The sequence below is a fragment of the Ammospiza caudacuta genome, chromosome 3 (assembly GCF_027887145.1).
Source record: "Ammospiza caudacuta isolate bAmmCau1 chromosome 3, bAmmCau1.pri, whole genome shotgun sequence".
NCBI classification, from domain to species: domain Eukaryota; kingdom Metazoa; phylum Chordata; class Aves; order Passeriformes; family Passerellidae; genus Ammospiza; species Ammospiza caudacuta.
In genome coordinates, this window is record NC_080595.1 from 112164179 (window position 1) to 112181473 (window position 17295).

General features: G+C 46.4%; 2 protein-coding genes across 3 annotated transcripts; one reads left to right on the top strand and one right to left on the bottom strand.

Moving 5' to 3' along the window:
• Positions 1 to 3653: 3653 nt before the first annotated feature.
• Positions 3654 to 6537, bottom strand: IMP3 (IMP U3 small nucleolar ribonucleoprotein 3). The gene has a single exon (XM_058801875.1). It carries the CDS (start codon positions 6526 to 6528, stop codon positions 5971 to 5973), a length of 558 nt encoding a protein of 185 aa, XP_058657858.1. The 5' UTR covers positions 6529 to 6537; the 3' UTR covers positions 3654 to 5970.
• A 133-nt stretch (positions 6538 to 6670) lies between these two features.
• Positions 6671 to 16924, top strand: PLA2G7 (phospholipase A2 group VII). 2 transcript variants are annotated; one of them, XM_058801873.1, is made up of 11 exons: positions 6671 to 7124; positions 7294 to 7421; positions 9451 to 9601; positions 10182 to 10275; positions 10908 to 10976; positions 11461 to 11608; positions 12998 to 13111; positions 13387 to 13478; positions 13887 to 14060; positions 15059 to 15207; positions 15553 to 16924. In XM_058801873.1, the coding sequence occupies exons 1-11, from the start codon at positions 6731 to 6733 to the stop codon at positions 15654 to 15656; spliced, it is 1617 nt and encodes a 538-aa protein (XP_058657856.1). In that variant the 5' UTR covers positions 6671 to 6730; the 3' UTR covers positions 15657 to 16924. The 2 variants fall into 2 exon arrangements, with proteins under 2 accessions (XP_058657856.1, XP_058657857.1); XM_058801874.1 differs by having other exon boundaries at positions 6826 to 7057; positions 15553 to 16922.
• The last annotated feature ends 371 nt before the right edge of the window (positions 16925 to 17295 follow it).

The window sequence follows — 17295 nt, forward strand, 5'->3', positions numbered from 1 at the left end:
CAGGCGAACTCCCTGCATTCAGCATGACTGAGGGGGCAAACGCCAGGACTATGCAAAGCAGGGTGAGTACAGATCTGCCCCACAGGTAGGAACCTGTGCTAAACTCCTCTGCAGCCACCCCAGATGTCACACCCAAAGTGGGATCTGCCTCCCTAGACTGTGGTTATCCGCTTTATAAGGACACAGGAAAAGATTTGTATTTTTACAGCACAACCTTGAGCCAAAGCGCCGTCCTCCGCTGCTCACCCGGCCACAGGCATTGCAGCTCCTCCACGGGGTGTTGCAACCCATCCGGGGGAATTTTCCCTCGGGGTTCCTGCTGCTTGAGCCAGCCCCAGCCGGGAGATACCGAGCTCACACACACAAAGAGCCCGCACATGACTCTGTCCCTGCCCTACCGGGGCACGGCCCAGCACCTCAGCAGCCACGGGCTCCGCCGGGACGCGCAGGCAGTGCTGGGCATGCCTCCATAGCAGAACTTTGTATTCCAGGCCCAGGGAGGATTTCTCTCAGATTGTCTCAGCTGGAAACTAAGGCAAAGTTTGGTCCCTCCCCTTCGGGGAGAGCCCGGCAGTCGCTGTGCCTGCGACAGAGGCGGCGTCCTGAGGGAGCAGCCGCTGCTCGCCCGGCTCCGGAGGGCCGTGGGTGGCCAGAGGGGACATTCCGCTCCTTGGGACGGCGGGACGGGAGCAGGGGACGACCGGGACACCGCACAGCAGGTACGTGAAGCCCCGCAAAGAGCAAAAAGAGGATCTGGGGGGAGCACGGGAGGAGCAATGGTGACGTGAGGAGAATTTTAAGGAGTTAATTTCTGCGCAGCACCTCACGCAGCTTCAGTGCTCGCACTCCCTGTGCCCAGCCCTCGAGGGATCGCGCTCCTCCGCTTCCTTTCTTCCTTCCAGCCCCTTATCCAGCCCCAAATCCCTGTGGAAGGGTGGGAATGACACCCGGGTAACGGGGTGACAGGGGTGACAGAGGACATGTCGCTTTGCCTATCCGTGTGTGGACAGCATTCAGGGAAATATAACCCGCCTCAAACATGGCTGTGTCCAGCGTGGGGATGGGACGCAGCAGTCCCAGGCTGCAGCAGGGGAAACTTCGACTAGATGGAAGAGGAAAATATAATTTACAGCGAGGGTGATTAAAGTGTGCTTCAGGTGTCCCGCACTGAGACATGCAGACCTGAGGCAGCCCCATGTGCGCCCTGCTTTGAGCAGGGGTTTGGATTAGGTGACTTCCAGCGTTCCTTCCCCACCTACATTCTTCGGGGAAGCTGAGAGGGCCAAGGTGTAGGAGGTTTGAAGGCTCTTCCAGGTTTGAGGTTTGAGGGCACAGCATTCCAAGGTGTAGGAGGTTTGAGGGCACAGCATTCACCTTCTCCAAGCCCAGCATCCCCATACATGCACGGGACCCTGTGCCCCAGCTGCTCTTGGAGATGGTGTGGAGAGAAGGTGGTTTTAGGACATGGCTCCCCTGGTGTGTTTCAAGTCCAAGCTCAGGTACAAGGGACAAGTTCAGGACTGCCATGTCAGCCACACGGACCCGCCGGGTCAGCCTGGCTGCACTTTACCCTGTGACACAGCCATTCCAACCTCTCAGGAGCTGGTGGCTCCTCTGGGTAGGGATTGGGGTGGTGGTGCTGCCTGGGCTTGCACTCACCAACCCTGCTGACGTGTTCACAGCAGCGCAGAAACTGTGGTGATTTACTGCTGGGGACATGTGGGATCAAACTGTGGTGACACCCTGCTGGGGACACATGGGATCCCCTAATAGCAGCTCCAGAAGGAATGGGACATGCTCAGATCTCCATCTCTCATTAATGGGTAGCCTCCCCTTTCTCTGCCTGCTGGGAACAAAACACTTTTTGTCTTCAAAATCAGCTGATACGAGGGAGGAAGAGACTGCCGTGCTTGCAGAGAAGTGAGAGGGGGTAGTTCCCAGCAGGCAAGTTTCCTGCTACAAAGTCCTGCTGCAGGCCTAAAACAGCAAACAGTGGGTCAGAAAAAATGCTTCACTGCCTAAAATGGTGTATTTAAAAGCAGGGACAAGAGCTGGGGCTCTCATGTAAATGTTGACATAACTCTTAAGATAATAATCCCCCAGATTCAGTGAATATTGAAGTGTTTTGGCTTCTGGGATAGGGACTAAGGTGATCCCATTCCCTGGTGATGAGAAATGGCAGTCTCCAGGGTCAGATCTGTCAGGGGATGTATTTAAAACCTTGTTCAGAGCTCAAAAAGGGGACAGTGATGCTTCCATCTGCTATGGGGTTTCTTACTGGGGAGTGCTGCAGACATGAGCATGGGGAAGTGCCCTTCAGCAGGGCTGGGAGGCCCTGGCCTAGCCCAGGATATAGGACCATCACCCAAAAACTTGGGAATTGCCCAGTTCCACCTTTGTTTCTCAGTCTCCATTTCCCATCTTGAGAGGGGGGATGTACCATATCCTTCCTCAGCCCCAAGGCTCATGGTGATGTGCTGTCAGTGATTGACTGAGGTCAGCACTAAGCCACACCAAAATGTCATGAAAGCAGCCTTTAAAACATGCAGCATTCTTGTTTACTGGGAAAAAAATGGAGCTTAGATCAGTGAAAAGCCACACATTTGCATTTCAGTGACAGCCTCAGCTTTTTACACACTGCAGCACAAAAGGTGTCAGTGTGAAGGACTCCTTCCTCCAGCTCCCCCACATTCCTCAGCCTCAGCTTCTCTGCTTTGGCAGCTTTCAAATAAAGGGAAAGCCAAGGTCAGTAAAAGAAAGAAAAAAAAAAAAAAAAGAAAAGAAAAAATAAAAGGGAAAAAAAGAGAAGAGAAAAAACAAAAAGGAAAAAAAAAAAAAAAAACCAGAGAAAAAAAATAACCCCCTCGAACCTAAAACCAAAGGCCCTGGTAAAATCTCCTTTCCTGCTGCCCACTATCCAAGTGAGAGCTCCTGCCTGGAAACTGCTCGCTGTTTTCCAATGGCTTTTGCACTTCCCAGACCCCCCTGCAGCCCCATTCTCCCTTTCTGGAGAAGCTGGTACCCCTGCACCCCCCAGCTCCTGGGACAGGCACATATGGAGGTGGCATTTGCCAGGTTTTGTCAGGTATGGAGTGAGTTTGCCCCATCACCAGCACCACCATCCTCTGTCCTGCAGCAACAACTTCCCACAAGACACACGGAGATGTTGGGGCACCTGAGGAACATCAAGCCCACTTGAGAAGGTACAGGGAAGAAGCACAGTGACACCCAGGACCCCATCCTGTTACTCTCACATGCAAAGTTCTCCTGCTGCAAGTCCCCGGAGCTCTGGAGGGGAGAGTTTGAAGGACCTGGCCCAAAAAAGGGCAATGTTGGATCATATCCTCATGCCAGTTTACACAAGACCATGGAAACTGTGCCAAATTTACTGACATTGGATCAGCCTTGGAATTTAACAAAAGCCTCCATGTTTATCCAAGTGTTGGGAAAGGCTGTAGGAGCTGCTTCCAGTGCCCTTTCAATCCTCAGCTCCAGAACTGCAGTGGGAACCACCCAGCAGTGGCCACAGCATGTCAGCTCTGGAAAACAAACCCAAACCTGGAACTAAAGGCAAAACCACTGTGGAACACAAGGAAAGAAGCCATTATTTCCCTGGTTGTCATCATCAGCAGGAATGTGGCTGTGCTGCTGGAACTTCCATTTTATCTGTTTATTGTACTTGAAGCGGACCCAGCTCTGGTCAGGGATGTGTGAGGATGCCAGCTGCTACAAACTGAGGAGCAGGACACTCATCTCAGGTCTCAGCTACTGTACAACCAGCACAGTTAAGAAATTCCAGAGCTAAAGCACACAAACATATAAACACACAGCCTGATTTCTTAGAGAACATAACAATTTGATTTCCAGTACCATAGGAGGAGAGCAGGGGTGATGGATGCTGTTATCCTACATATTTCTTGGGAAATCAATTCCCACTGCTTAACAGTCTACAGGGTTATTTCTCTTCTGCTACAGATGCTGATGATAAAAAGTAGGTTTCATACAAAAGGAATGGGCTGATGATATAAACTGCAGATGCTGACAAGCTGGAGGTTTGACATTTCCTTTTCTACAGTTCCTCCAAGGGCTGGACACACTGGGCAGAGCAGGAGTTCAGCATCTCAGTACTAAAATGCCCTGCACAGTCACTGTGCTGTTACTTAAATTCCTCCCAAGAGAGTAAAGCACAGCAGAAGCACTGCTTTAACCTGCACCTGAATAAGGCACCTTCTAAATTTCCCAAGAAATGATGGCACTGTTCTAGAGGAAAGGGAAGCTGGGAAGGTCTTTAAAAGTCAGGCTTCATGTGTGAAACTTTTTTTCAGGTTGCATTTCTTAGAGCAAGATGCATGCTCTAAGAAAAAAGGTTAAGATGTTGTTGAGGTTATGGTTACTGAAATAAATTCAGGTACAAACAGCAGTAGTAGGCAAGTGGTTTATCCACCCATTTAGTGTCCTTTTCTTAATATCTACTATTGCTTTATTAATTGTTCTGCTTAATACAGCTGGCTTATGAGATTGGGAAGAAATGTAAACATTCTGTTTGCCTTATAAAAGCCTGACATAATATTTGGTTACAGATTATGGTCATGCAGTACCTCCAAAACATACCTCAGCTGAACACTTTCTGTTCAAAAAAGCCACACTAAGGCATCCACATCCAGAGCTTTGAGAGGGATTTGGGATGGACAGTCACAGCTCTGCTCCTAAACCTACTGCCAAATCCTTTCACAGCCCCAGGTAAGGGAACGAGAGCATTCCTAGGATAAACATGTTACAACTTAGTAATAGCCTTCTAGCTATTAAAATAAAACCAGACTTACATAAGTTACATAAAAACTTAAATAAAAAAAAAGTTCAGAAACAGGGCTTACTGGACCATTTAAAAATCAGAATAAACTCAGAGAAATTATATCATAAAGCAGTCCCCACATTTCTTCACCAACTAAAAAACCCAACAGTTTTATTTTTGTTTTTCTGCTTTTTTATCAAAAATGAACAAAGTTCCCAACAGACCCTGGCTAATGTACTAAATGCAAAGTTCCCCCAAATCTGCAGTTATGGTTACACCAGCTTTTGCTCCAACACCTCCCCAGTTAGATCCTCATCCATAAATGATTCATAATGGTCATCAGGAAGCCGACACAGCAAAGACACAACTCAAAGCATCAAACATCCCTTCACAACTTCACATGACAATAAAGTTTTTTTGGTTTGTTTTTAATTCCGTTTTTGGCTAAAACTTTTAACAGTTCCAGAAACATGGTATTTGGCCTTCTTGTTTACTGCTGGCCCCGAGAAATCCTCTCCTTATTCCTTGATAGCAAAAGAAAACGCTTCCAGAAGTAACTGATTCCTGTGCATTCAACAGCCAAAGGAGGAACCAGAACAACCTCTTGGAAAAAGAGCAGTGAAGCAGCTGAACTCAGTCTTCAAACAGTCGCTCAGCTTGGCTTAAAACCCCTTCCAGCAGCTGCTGTTAAGCTGCCAAGCACTTAAGCCTGACTAAAATCCTCTCCTGCAACTGGGCAGAGACTTTTCCAAGCACTTTTGCTTTATGGGATGTAAGGATGATGGAGATGCACTTTTAAGGATGAGGGAGCTGGGCACGATGATGGAGCTGAGATGTGTCCTGGGGTGATGCTGGTATCCCCATCTGTATCGAGCCCAGAAATAAGTTCTGCACCTTTAGGTCTGAGCGTGAAGCGGGGAAGAAGAAAAATCTGCCCTAAACCAGGACAGCTGGCAGGGATGATGATGGAGCTAGGCCACTGGATGTATTCTTGAAGCAGGGGATGTGTAAAGGTTGTTCCTCTGAATGGATGAATGGAAGCATCAGCTGTGAAAGGGAGCCAGGAGCAGGTCAGTACGACACTGGAAGCGCACAGTTTCCTTCTGGCTCCCTTTGCAGGTGTGTGAATATCCCGTGGTGGTATTATCGGTGAGCGTGTCCTGTGAGGCATGGCAGGCTTAGGCGGCCAAGTCGAAGTCGTCACGCTCCTGGTTGTAGTCGAGCACCTTCTGCCGCAGGCGCGACGCGTCCACCCAGGTGATGAAGTCCTCGACGGCGCGGGGCACGAGGAGCGCGGGGTCTGTCACCACCTCGGGCCCCACGCGGACGTGCCCCTGCTCCACGAAGGTGACGGCGTGCCGCAGGTTCTGCGCCATGCGCAGCTTCACCAGCAGGCACGGCAGGCGCCGGCGGCAGAAGGCGGAGGCCGAGAGGCTCTCGCACACGGCCAGCGACTGCCGGCTGTTCACCAGCCCCAGCCCGTACAGCTTCTCCAGCAGCGCGGCGGCGCAGCGGGCGCGGAAGGCGGCGCTGGCCGGGCCCAGGTCGCGGAGGCGCCGCGCCAGGGCGCGCACAGCGCGGGCCAGCGCCTTGTACTGCACGTAATCCTCCCGCCGGCCCACCCGGTACCGCCGCAGCGCCCGCACCTCCGCCAAGTTCCCGCCCGACGCCTCCCAGTTCACCAGGTCCAGCCGCCGCAGCAGCTTCTGCTCGTGGTACTTCAGTTTCCGCACCATCTTTGCGGGACCGGGATTCGCCGCGCCGCGCCTCAGAGGGACTGTTCCGGGGCGGAGCGGCCGCCGGCCCCGCGGCTTTTCCGGGGAGGAGCAGCCGTGACATGGCACTGGGAGCCCCGCCCCGGGCGGCGGGGTACGGGGAGAAGGATGGCTCCGTGTCTCCTTCCCCAAGGGATCACCGGCAGATAGAGCCCAACCCGGGATGCGGCTGCTTTCCCCCGCGCTCTGCGCATCGCCGGGGCCAGCCCGGCGCGGAGGGGTCACCCCAGGTACGGCCACAGCGCCCCGACACCCGCTCCGGCACGGACAGCCCGACATCGTCTCGCCTGGGGCCGAGCCTGGGACTCGTCATTCCTTCTGGAAGAATGGCAGCGGCGTTGTGTTTCTCTGTGACATCCCACTCCCCCTGATGCACAGGCCGGTTTTCCTCGAGGAGCAGCAGAATCCTCCCTCTGTGCGGTTCGTAGCACCGCACATCTCCCGAGTGCCGCCGCGGCCTCGCCAGCCAAAGGTTTCATCCCGCTTTTCTGTAAGTGCACCGTGCTGTCTCCTTCTTGGGATTCAGGATACAACAAGGAAAATCCCCAATAGAACAGGTCAGGTTGACAATTCGGGATTTCTTTGTTTCTTACGAGCAGATTTCCGTATTGGCTCAATCTTCATTTCCCTAATTCTGGATTTTCAGCGTGCTGGATTTGTTACAGTGGGTGGTCTGGTCACAGAGGCCATGGTGGTCTCTTGATTTGCTTTTGTTTTTTCCCCCAGATTCGTCGGTGAAGGCACCAATAGAAATGTGGGGCACCAACAGCACTGAGAAGTTTTACAGGATCCCTGAAGGAAAGGGACCACACTCAGTTGGATGTACAGACCTGATGACAGAAAATGCAGTTGAGGTAAAGCTCTCGACTGTTTGGATTTAAGCCACAATGTTAGTGAAACAAATGGCTGCAGTTTTAAAGCAGAAGGTCTTGCCTGTGTGCTCCATGCTGACATTCACAGCTGAGCTTTCTATCCTCTCCATCCTGGTGTAGGATGTGTGCTGGGCATTTACCAGATGGATGTAACCTGCAAGCCTTTCCCATGGCCAATTCCTCCCTCTTCTAACGTCCTTGCCTTTCTGACTCTCCTACAAAAGATACTGCAAAGAAACTGTGTCCTCCTGAGACCCAGGGGGTTCTTCCCACCCACCCCACTGCTGCCTCCTGTGCTGGGCTCCTGAGGAGACTCCACATGCAGTCTCTGTGACTGTGGCTGCTCTCATCACAAAGATCTCAACAGGATTTGGCAGGGTTGGGAGATGAGCCTATCTAGTGTTTCAGCTGCAGGGTAAGAGACGAGATGTCTATTGAGATTTTACTGGAGATGAACAGGATATCAGTTTTGCAAGAGCTAAGCACAGTGAGAAGCCACAATAATAAGACAGGGGCGTTAACCAGACAAGTAGTGAGCTTCCTTGTGAGTTTCCATTTCCAATCCTCTTGCCTTTGAGAGAATACACCTGCATTTACACTGTGATTTTACTCCACAGAGTAGCGAGATGGAGTGGAACTTGAGATCAGTTTGTGATGGTTCACATGCTTTCCTTTACTGAGCTTACTCTGTATCAGCACAGAGAAGTTATGAGTTTCTCTTTGCAGTCAGCCCATGTGAGTTTTTTTACATAAGCATTATGAACAACTGCAGTTCTCTCAGGCATAAATAATGAACCTCTTCCCCTTTCTGGTAATCAGTTAGTCATTGGGGAGGTTCACTGGGACTGTTCTGAGATCAAGCTGATATCACTACCAATGTGGAGGAAAGTTCTTCCACAATGGTCTCTGTGTCAAAGGTTGATTTAAGTTTGATAAGTGAATAAAAACAAGCTTCATAAAACAAACTTTTGGTAAACTGATAAATTAGTGTTCAAGAAATCAGGCTTTATTTCAAAGCTTATGTTTATTTTGGCCATGATTGTAACTTGCTAAACCAAAAGCAAGACAGTGAATTTGAATGGGGTGTTGCAAATTCCTTTGCAAACCAGGAAATAAGAATGCAAACTGCACACAGTTCATCTTCTGGGAAGTCTGCTTTGTGCATTGGTACATTGCTGCTGTCTGTGATGGAAAAAGATTGACAAGGGGGTATGGAAGGTCCCTGTGTGTGTGGAAAGCTTGGGAACTTTCCTGGGATACCTGGAGTGCAGACAGTAAGAGATTTGAACTAGTGGTAAGACAGAGAGGCAGATGAAACACAGGCTAACAAAGTTGTGTTTAGAAGGATGGACTACAAGACACTTCTGAACATCTTGATGAGGAGGAAGAGGGATGTATTGTTCTCCCTTGCTGTGCAGCTGCCCAAGGGCTTTGCTGACAGCCTCTGCTCAGTTCAGGCAGGAACACTACAGCCACGTTAGAGAGCCTTATTTTCTCCAGGCTGAATGGCTCCAGCTCTCTCAGCCTGTCATGCTTGGAGAGGTGCTCCAGCTCTCAGGTCATCTTCAGTCACCCCTTAACAGTCAGCCCTATAAAACTTACCAAAACACATCATCAAACCATTCCCAGTGAAGAAGATGGAAGAAAAGATTCAGCAAGATGCTGGACTGAGCAAAGAGGTAGTGAGTGTTTGTAATAATTAGCTTAATTAAATGAAGCATTTCTAATAAGCCTTAAGCTAACCTAGAGAAGGTGATGTGTATCTCCACCTGTGATGATGTCTATCTCATGTTACTTTAAATTCATTGTAGGCACAGGAAGATTCTGACGTAGGATTGGCATCAAAGCCTGTAGATGATAATAATTTTCTCATGAGAGTCTCATCATTCTCTTGAACTGCATTCTTGCTACCAAAACCTTTTCTATAAATGTTTTAATCTTCCGTTTTCTGTGCCATATATAAATTAATACCAATATTCCTTTTTGTAAAAAAATTTTTTCCTAATCCCAGGGAAGCTTTTTGCGCCTGTACTATCCAGCATATGATGCCACAGATATGGAAGAGGCACGATGGATTCCAGACAAAGAGTACTATCAGGGACTCTCTGACTTCCTTAATATGTACCGAGTTGTAGGAGAAAGGCTCTTCCATTACTATGTTGGTAAGACTCCTTCTGGTTTTATTCCTTTATTCTTGTCACTGCCTCCATGCTCCATGAGTAGGGTGTTACTGCTGCAGGGCTGAAAAAGAGTTTTTAGTAAAAAAGTGTGGTTTTGTGGGATGGGTTTGTGTAGTGAGAGTGCTGAATGTGACCCCAGCTCTCAGCAGCCCCTGACTGCTGTGGATAGAAGTGTGAAGTGTCTGGGCAGTTTGCTCTAGGTCAGCTGCACCTGTGTGTTGCGATTTAAATCCCACAAGCAAATGTGCAAATATACAAAAGTCAGAGAGATCCTAAGGTCTGAATATCAGCAAGACCTGGATGCCTGACTATGAAGATTTCAGAGATATGTAGACCTTGTGCCAGACTGTGGATGGGAGAAGACAAGTATTTTCTGCCAAGCAGAATGTATTTTCAGAAGCAGATCCATTTTTGCTTTCTATTTTAAAGATGAGTCTTGGTACCTTATCTTTAGGTGATTGCTCTGATAATAGTGATCACTACATTCTTGGGATCTTTTACACAGGAACAAATGCTTTCTCTCATTCCAGTAATAATGATGTACACTTCCATTTTTATTTAGGTTCAGTGACCTGTCCTGCAAAGTCAAATGCTGCTTTTAAGCCAGGAGAAAAATACCCACTTCTTGTTTTTTCCCATGGACTCGGAGCTTTTCGGTAATTTTGCAGTTTGTTGATAAACTGGTTTTGTTGTCTATGGAGACAGCAGTCTCCAAGGGTGGTTCTGAACAGATTTCAGTAGGGGGGTGAGATCTTTGTGGAGCTGAAACAGATTTGAAGAACAGGCTGCTGTGTGTCATTAGCCCCACTGAAACAACAGCAGGGCTGGTCTATGGTTGGTCACAGAATAATTGAACAGCCTGGGCTGGAAGGGGCCTTTAAAGATCATCACTGCTGTGGGCAGGGACAGCTTCCCCTAGAGCAGGTTGCTCAGAGCTCCATTTGTGTTTTACCTTTGTTATGATGGAGGAGAAGATATTTACCAGCCCATAAGGATGTTGTGAAAATTAGCTGGTTAGTTTTTGGACAGCTCTTTGAAGATGCAAAGTGCTGTGTGTGCTACTTATTAAAAATCAGTGGCATCTTCCTTTCTGAACAGACAGTAAAACAGTACCAAGGTTTTGTGAACAAGCTTTAGTGCCTGACATATGAAATCTTGCTCTGCTGGGTAGCAGATTCAAAGAGAACAAATATTGAGTGGAGACTAGTGCATACCTAGTGTGGTCAGCATTTAAAGAGCAATGGAATTGAAAGAATGCCATCTCACCTGAGTGTGGTTTTTATTTCAGGACAATCTATTCTGCTATTTGCATAGAGATGGCTTCTCAGGGCTTTATAGTGGCTGCTGTGGAGCACAGGTGAGTGTGCTGTGCATTTGGGAGTTCTGATGGAAAGCAACTTTCTCACATTGAACAGAATGTTATTTATTCTAAAAGAAGAGCTTCAGGATTTTTTTAAAAAAGAAAAACTAACATCTCTTTTTCAGTCCTGCCCACACTGCCCATAGCTCAACTCTTCTCCAAACAAAGGGACTTTTGTTTAGATAAGCCCAAGAATGAAAAGTCTTGGATATCATTTGTGCTATCATAGATAGCATTTCAGATATGCTATTTTTTTCACTCTTTTTGTTAGAATATAAAGTAGGTGAAGAATACAGAGGATGTGGGAGTTTTGGTGGGGTTATTGTATTATTTAGAAAGTCTGTGTGCACTTGGGTTGCAATTGCAACAGCACTGGTTGATAGCTGAGTCTCTTCAGATGAGTGAAATTGGAAACTTTTGCTGACTGCATCTCAATCCAAATGGAATGCACTCTCAGAAATAACCTCCTCTTGTATTACAGAGATGAATCTGCTTCAGCCACATATTATTGTAAAAGAAGGTCTGTTTCTGAGTCACAGGAAGAGTCTCCACCTAACATGGAGAAGGAGTGGATCTACTACAGGAAACTGAAAACTGGCGAGGAGGAGCGTTGCTTGCGCCATAAGCAGGTGCCTGGGCTGGCTCTGCTCTGGGAAGTGTGGCAGGAGGGCTGTGTTTAGGGCTAGCAGAGTCTCCCTTTGCCCAGGGGAGCAGAGATATGAAAATTGATCCAGTCCTGTGGAACAGCCAACAATAGCTTTCTTCAGAGCACAAGTTGCTCCCTCGACAAAGCTTTTTCTTGAAGTTGCACTCTTGAGCTGAGTCATCTGTTTCTCTTCTGGTTCCAATCAACTTGCTGTTTCTTCTCTGTCTTTTATACTTTTGCTGCCCAGCCCAGCCTAAAAGTGACACAGAGTTGAGCTCAAGTGTTTGTGTGGCCTTAGGCTTGCATTAACTTTCATTTACTGTTCCATGGAATGAGAAATCATGTCTGCTCTGAGTGGGATGTTTGTTTTATAGTCCTTACCACACTTGAAGGTGTATTTTAGCAATGTAAACAGTGCAGACTTCCAATTTATCATAAGCAGTATCCAAGCTGGATGAAATGTGGCCATACTGACAAGCTCTTCCAAGCATACACTTGACCTTTAAAATATGTGAGTGGTTTTTCCAGCTAATGAAAACTTAGCCAGGGAGGTGCTTCTCTTTATCTCCCTGGGCCATACAGACAATAGTACAAGAGTCATTTCCTGGATGAGTAAAATGTCCTACCCATGAGTATAATATCTGAGCTTGGAAATAACCTTCAGAAGCTGTTGTCTGCAAATTTCACAAGTAGAGAAGTCGGGAGATTGGGATTTATTTGAAATTCAGTGATGCACAGACATCTTGTTGGCTGCCTACACACTGGTTCCCAAGATCACTACTATTCATTGGTTCTATTATTCCTTGGTTCTTCTTGAAGCTTTTCTTTTACTGACACACCAGTTAAAAACTGTTGTTATGGAACAATGAAAATCTTTTTTTGCAACAGCTTCACTACAGTTTTCAAGGATGAGTATATATAAAAAATGGGATGGGCTTAACTTTTTCTTCATTTGGTTTATCCAGTGTAAAGACAGTTTCAAGGCTATTGTGTGATGGGGCAGTGATGGAATGACATTTGCTTATCCAGCCTGAGAAGCATCAGTGAGTCAGCCTTCCTTGGAGTTTTACAACTTAAGCCTTTGTACATCCCAACAACCCCTTCTCTTAAGCAGTGACAGGATGAAGGAGTTGATGGCCTTTGGTGCACGCTACAGGGATAAATGCCTCTGTGTGCAGAGGTTCTACACAAGAGCTTCAGCTCTTTACACCACCAGAAACCAATTTTGTTGTTTGTCAGATGGCTCCATTCTGCAGTTCAGAATAGTGGGGGAAAACTATCAGAGTAAGTCTTGTGTCCAAGGGGCTGTCAGATCTGGCAGTTGTCTGATGATTCCTTCCACTGCTCTGCCCCACCCTTTCTTTCTCCCCAGGTGCAGCAAAGAGCACAGGAGTGTATTAAAGCTCTCAATCTCATTCTTAAAATCAATTCAGGAGAGGAAGTAACAAATGTATTACATTCAGACTTTGACTGGAACAGCCTAAAAGTGAGTAGAAGATGCCACCTGCATTTTGTTAAACATCTAATAATGCTTCTGATTTCCCCCTTCCATTTCTAAACTGGTTCATGTAAAGTATTCTGAAGATCAATGTGTAGATCTCTGAAAATATTCTCAGGTCATCCAAAGCTGGATAGAGAATAAGAGAGCTGAAATTATGCTCCTCCTACTTCAGTAGGGTCTAATGTCTAAAAAAATTATTTCCTTTAAAAACCTAAGTTTGGGAAAGAAAGTCTCTTACAGCACCTGGATTTTTTTGACAGGATTCTGTTGATACTAGCAGAATAGCTGTGATGGGACACTCTTTTGGTGGTGCTACAGTTATTGAAAGTCTCAGCAAAGAAATAAGATTTAGGTAAGTATGCGAAACAAGGCCAGAGACATTTGGCACTTGAGAGGTCTGGAGCAGGGCACTTTACCTAGGATCCCCCAACTACTAACTGACTCCTGAAGAAGAGAGTTGTTTGGCATGTCTTGCTTTTGCCAGCCATGCTTTTTCCAGGTGTGGGGATATGGTGGAACATAACAGCTGCATCTTGTTGTATCATGATACTGTGGGACCCTGCAGTCAGTGGAGACCAACAAATGGAAAGAATGGACTAATTCTCTTCCCCCAGAGTAGAGATAATTATGATACAAAGTGATTCATTTACCTGTTCAGTATCAGAAAGACTTTCTCTTTCCCATGTCTCTTGCAACTCAAAGCATGCTCAGAATTTCCAAGCTTTCTGCTTCTGTGCCAATATCCAGATGTGTTTGGCAGGTGTGGCATTGCCCTCGATGTATGGATGCTTCCTGTAGGTGATGACATTTACCAAAACAGCGTCCAGCAACCACTGCTTTTTATCAACTCTGAAAAATTCCAGTGGGCTGAGAACATCTTAAAGATTAAGAAGCTCATCTCCAATGACACAAACAAGAAGATGATCACTATCAAGTAAGTGCTCAGGAGCTATCATTTCCATCTGTGGTTGAAGCTCTTGTTGGAGCTGTGCAGTTACAGGTAACTGCAGACAGACAGACAGACAGACATACAGTCCCTAAAGCACAAGTCTGGGGAGGAAGAGATGCTGTGGGAGCTGGGAATGTTTAGCCTGGAGAAAAGGAGGCTCAGGGGGACCTCCTCACTCACAACTCCCTAACAGGAAGGTGGAACCAGGTGGGGGGTCAGGCTCTTCTCCCAGGGGACAAGAAGAAATGTCCTGAAGTCATACCAGGGGCAGTTCAGATTGGATAATAGGAAATATTTCTTCATTTAAACTGTTGTTAGGCATTGGACCAGGCTGTTTAGGGAAGCTGGGGAGTCACCATCCCTGAAGGTGTTTAAAAGAGATGTAGGTGTGGCATTGAGGGACATGGTTTAGAGCTGGAATGGCAGTGCTGGGTTAATGGTTGAATTTAATAATCTTAGAGGTCTTTTCCAGCCTAAATGATATTATGTCTGTCCTCATGGCCCAGGTTTTCACTGTATGTTTAAATTAACCATACATCCCCCACAGCAGGGACAGAGGCATCTCAAAGCAGCCAGGGTCCCCAAGTTTAAGACACTCCAATGTGTGCATTCCTGCCCTGGGGCACAAGCTTTGTGCTGAGCCCTGTGCACCTGCATTTGAACAGCTGAAAGCCTTCTGGGGGCAGTTCTGCAGCCAGGGGAGGGATGGCTCTACCCTGCACCACTGAGCAGGGAGACAACTTGATTTTGATGCTTTGCCAAACCAGCTCTCTATTGCTGTTGCAGTTACAGTGACTTACAGCAAGCATGTACAAACCTTCCTCCCTTCTGTGGTTAGGGCAGAATTTCCTGCTGATCTTGCTTGTGAGATTACCTGTTTTATCTTAAAGACAGCACAAGACATTCGACATTCGAAGTCTTACATTTTTTAATCAGGCAATTTAATGTAGTCTTACAAAGCTGTTGATCATTTTTCTTTGCAGGGGGTCCGTACATCAGAGTTTTCCTGATTTCACCTTTGTGAGCGGAGGAATCATTGCAAGATTTTTCAAATTAAAAGGAGAAATAGATCCAAATGAAGCTATTGATATCAGCAATCATGCTTCATTAGCCTTCCTACAGAAACATCTGAGTATGTATCTGTTTACAGCAAAGTAGGAAGTTGACTAATATTTCATTCCTGTGAAGCTTTTTATATAACCATTCAGTTTAAAACAAGATCAAAATAAGTGTGTCAGTGGAAAAAATAAGTCAAACTTCTTCTAGAGGTTTGTCAGTTACTTTTGTAATCTTGGCAACTCAGAGAAAATCACTGACATTTTGTTCTGGTACAAAAAATCTGGAGTATCATTTTTTCCCTCCTTAAAACATTTTTCCTTCCCTACTTTGCCAAATTGATTTCATTTTTCAGTGTAGTTTGACAAAAAGCTGGTCACTTAACTCATGGCCACTTGGTTTTCTTTCCCCCACCCTATAGGTCTTAAGAAGGATTTTGATCAGTGGGATTCACTTGTGGATGGCATAGGACCCAATGTTATTCCTGGAACCAACATTGACACATCTCCAGCTGAACCTGAGTAAGGAATACAAAGGAGTATTGTATGCCATGGACATCAGGACACTAATATTGGTCAGACATTGCTGAGACATGTGGTGGCATTCAACACCAACAAAGCTTTTGGGGCGTGGAACAAAAAAAAAAGGCAAGGCACTAAGTTACATAATCATAAAAACAGAGGTTTCTGTTCAATTGAGTTAGTGGGATGCTCTGAAATACTGTAATAGGGTAACTTCTGCTTTGTAAGCAGCTTGGGGAAATCACTGGGTGTAATTTAAATGCTCTTTCTGGTTTTGACTAGAATCAAGTTTGCAGAAAGACAGATTGAGCTCCAAGGAATTCAGCTACAGGTTTGTTTACCAAGCTTTATGTCAGTCTGCATCGACCAAGCCTTTCCTGCAGGGTAGGGGAAAAGAGACAAAAAAAAAAAAACCCAAACCACCACTTTCCTGTTTAGATTCTAAGTATTTCAGCTGTGCTCTGACAACAGTTGGGAGTTAGAGATGCCTGTGGAGGGTGATGTTCAAGACTGTCTTTTTAAAATAAGTCACAGTAAAAGCTACAGGAAGGATTTCAGCTGACAGCAGAGGAAGTCCAGACACAGGACTCCTCACAGAAGCTTAATCCACTTAAACCTAAGATGTGTTTAGTGCCATACATAGAGGATGATGTTTGTATTTCAGAAGCTTTTCCCTGGGTCACACTAGTAGCAACTGTAATTGCCTGTGGGCAAAGCTCCAGCAGCTCCTCCCTTGTCTGTGTTTCCACTATCACACAGTCAGACTGCAGGGGAAATACAGATGTGGCACCTCTCCAGCTCCCTTTACATGGTCCTTGTTAGCACTGCTTCAGCTCCTGAGGTCTGGTCAGGTAGGAAACACTCCCCAGACACTCAGCTTTCTCCAGGTACTCACAATGGTCTCTAGGGGACCCAGTTGGCTCCCACTGACAGATACAGACAGCAGTGATAGTACCTGGACAAAGATTGTCAGCCCCCACCTGGGTGGCCTTTTAGGTTCTCCTTTTTGGATCAGAACTGCCTGAAGCTGCCCCATGGAAGGGTGTCTTCTAAATTCTGTTCATTTCAAAATCAGGTTATAAACAAAACCACTGAAGCAAACAAATTAAGAAATTAACAGTGTAATTAAGTATTTTACATAATCCGTGATCTTAAAATGAGATTGCAATAACACCTAAGATCTTTCAGAATTTAATTAAATTGTATTGTCTCTATTAAGCAAATAAACGTGTTTGTCTTACTGAGTCAGCACTAACACTTGAGATCTACTGTGAGATTCACTATCAGCCACCTTGGGTTCCTAAGTCCTTGTTTCAGCATGAAAAATCCACAGCTTCTGAAGAGGAGGGAGCAGCTATGCTATACATGGGACACCCCTATAAAGCAGCACCCCCTTTTTAACACCTGAGAAGGAGAGTAAAAGGTGAGATGTCCTTAAAACAGCAGCAGGTCCTTCAAACAGCTGGGCATGTTGCACACATGTGGCAGCAAAACCATTCCACTGGGTATTCTTCACATTTATAGGAAAAGCTTCATCTTTCATTAGCACAACTGCAGCAAGTTCAATTAATTAAGTACAATTAATATTTCAAAACATTCAGCATAGCTCACAGTGCTCTAGAGAGCTGGTTAGGGTCAAAACA

Coding starts and splice junctions, on each gene's coding strand:
- PLA2G7 (XM_058801873.1), top strand. CDS start 6,731: ATGCGGCTGCTTTCCCCCGCGCTCTGCGCATCGCCGGGGCCAGCCCGG. Junction 11,609..12,997: donor GTTGCTTGCGCCATAAGCAG/GTGCCTGGGCTG, acceptor CTTTCTCCCCAG/GTGCAGCAAAGAGCACAGGA. Junction 13,112..13,386: donor TTGACTGGAACAGCCTAAAA/GTGAGTAGAAGA, acceptor TTTTTTTGACAG/GATTCTGTTGATACTAGCAG.
- IMP3 (XM_058801875.1), bottom strand. CDS start 6,528: ATGGTGCGGAAACTGAAGTACCACGAGCAGAAGCTGCTGCGGCGGCTG.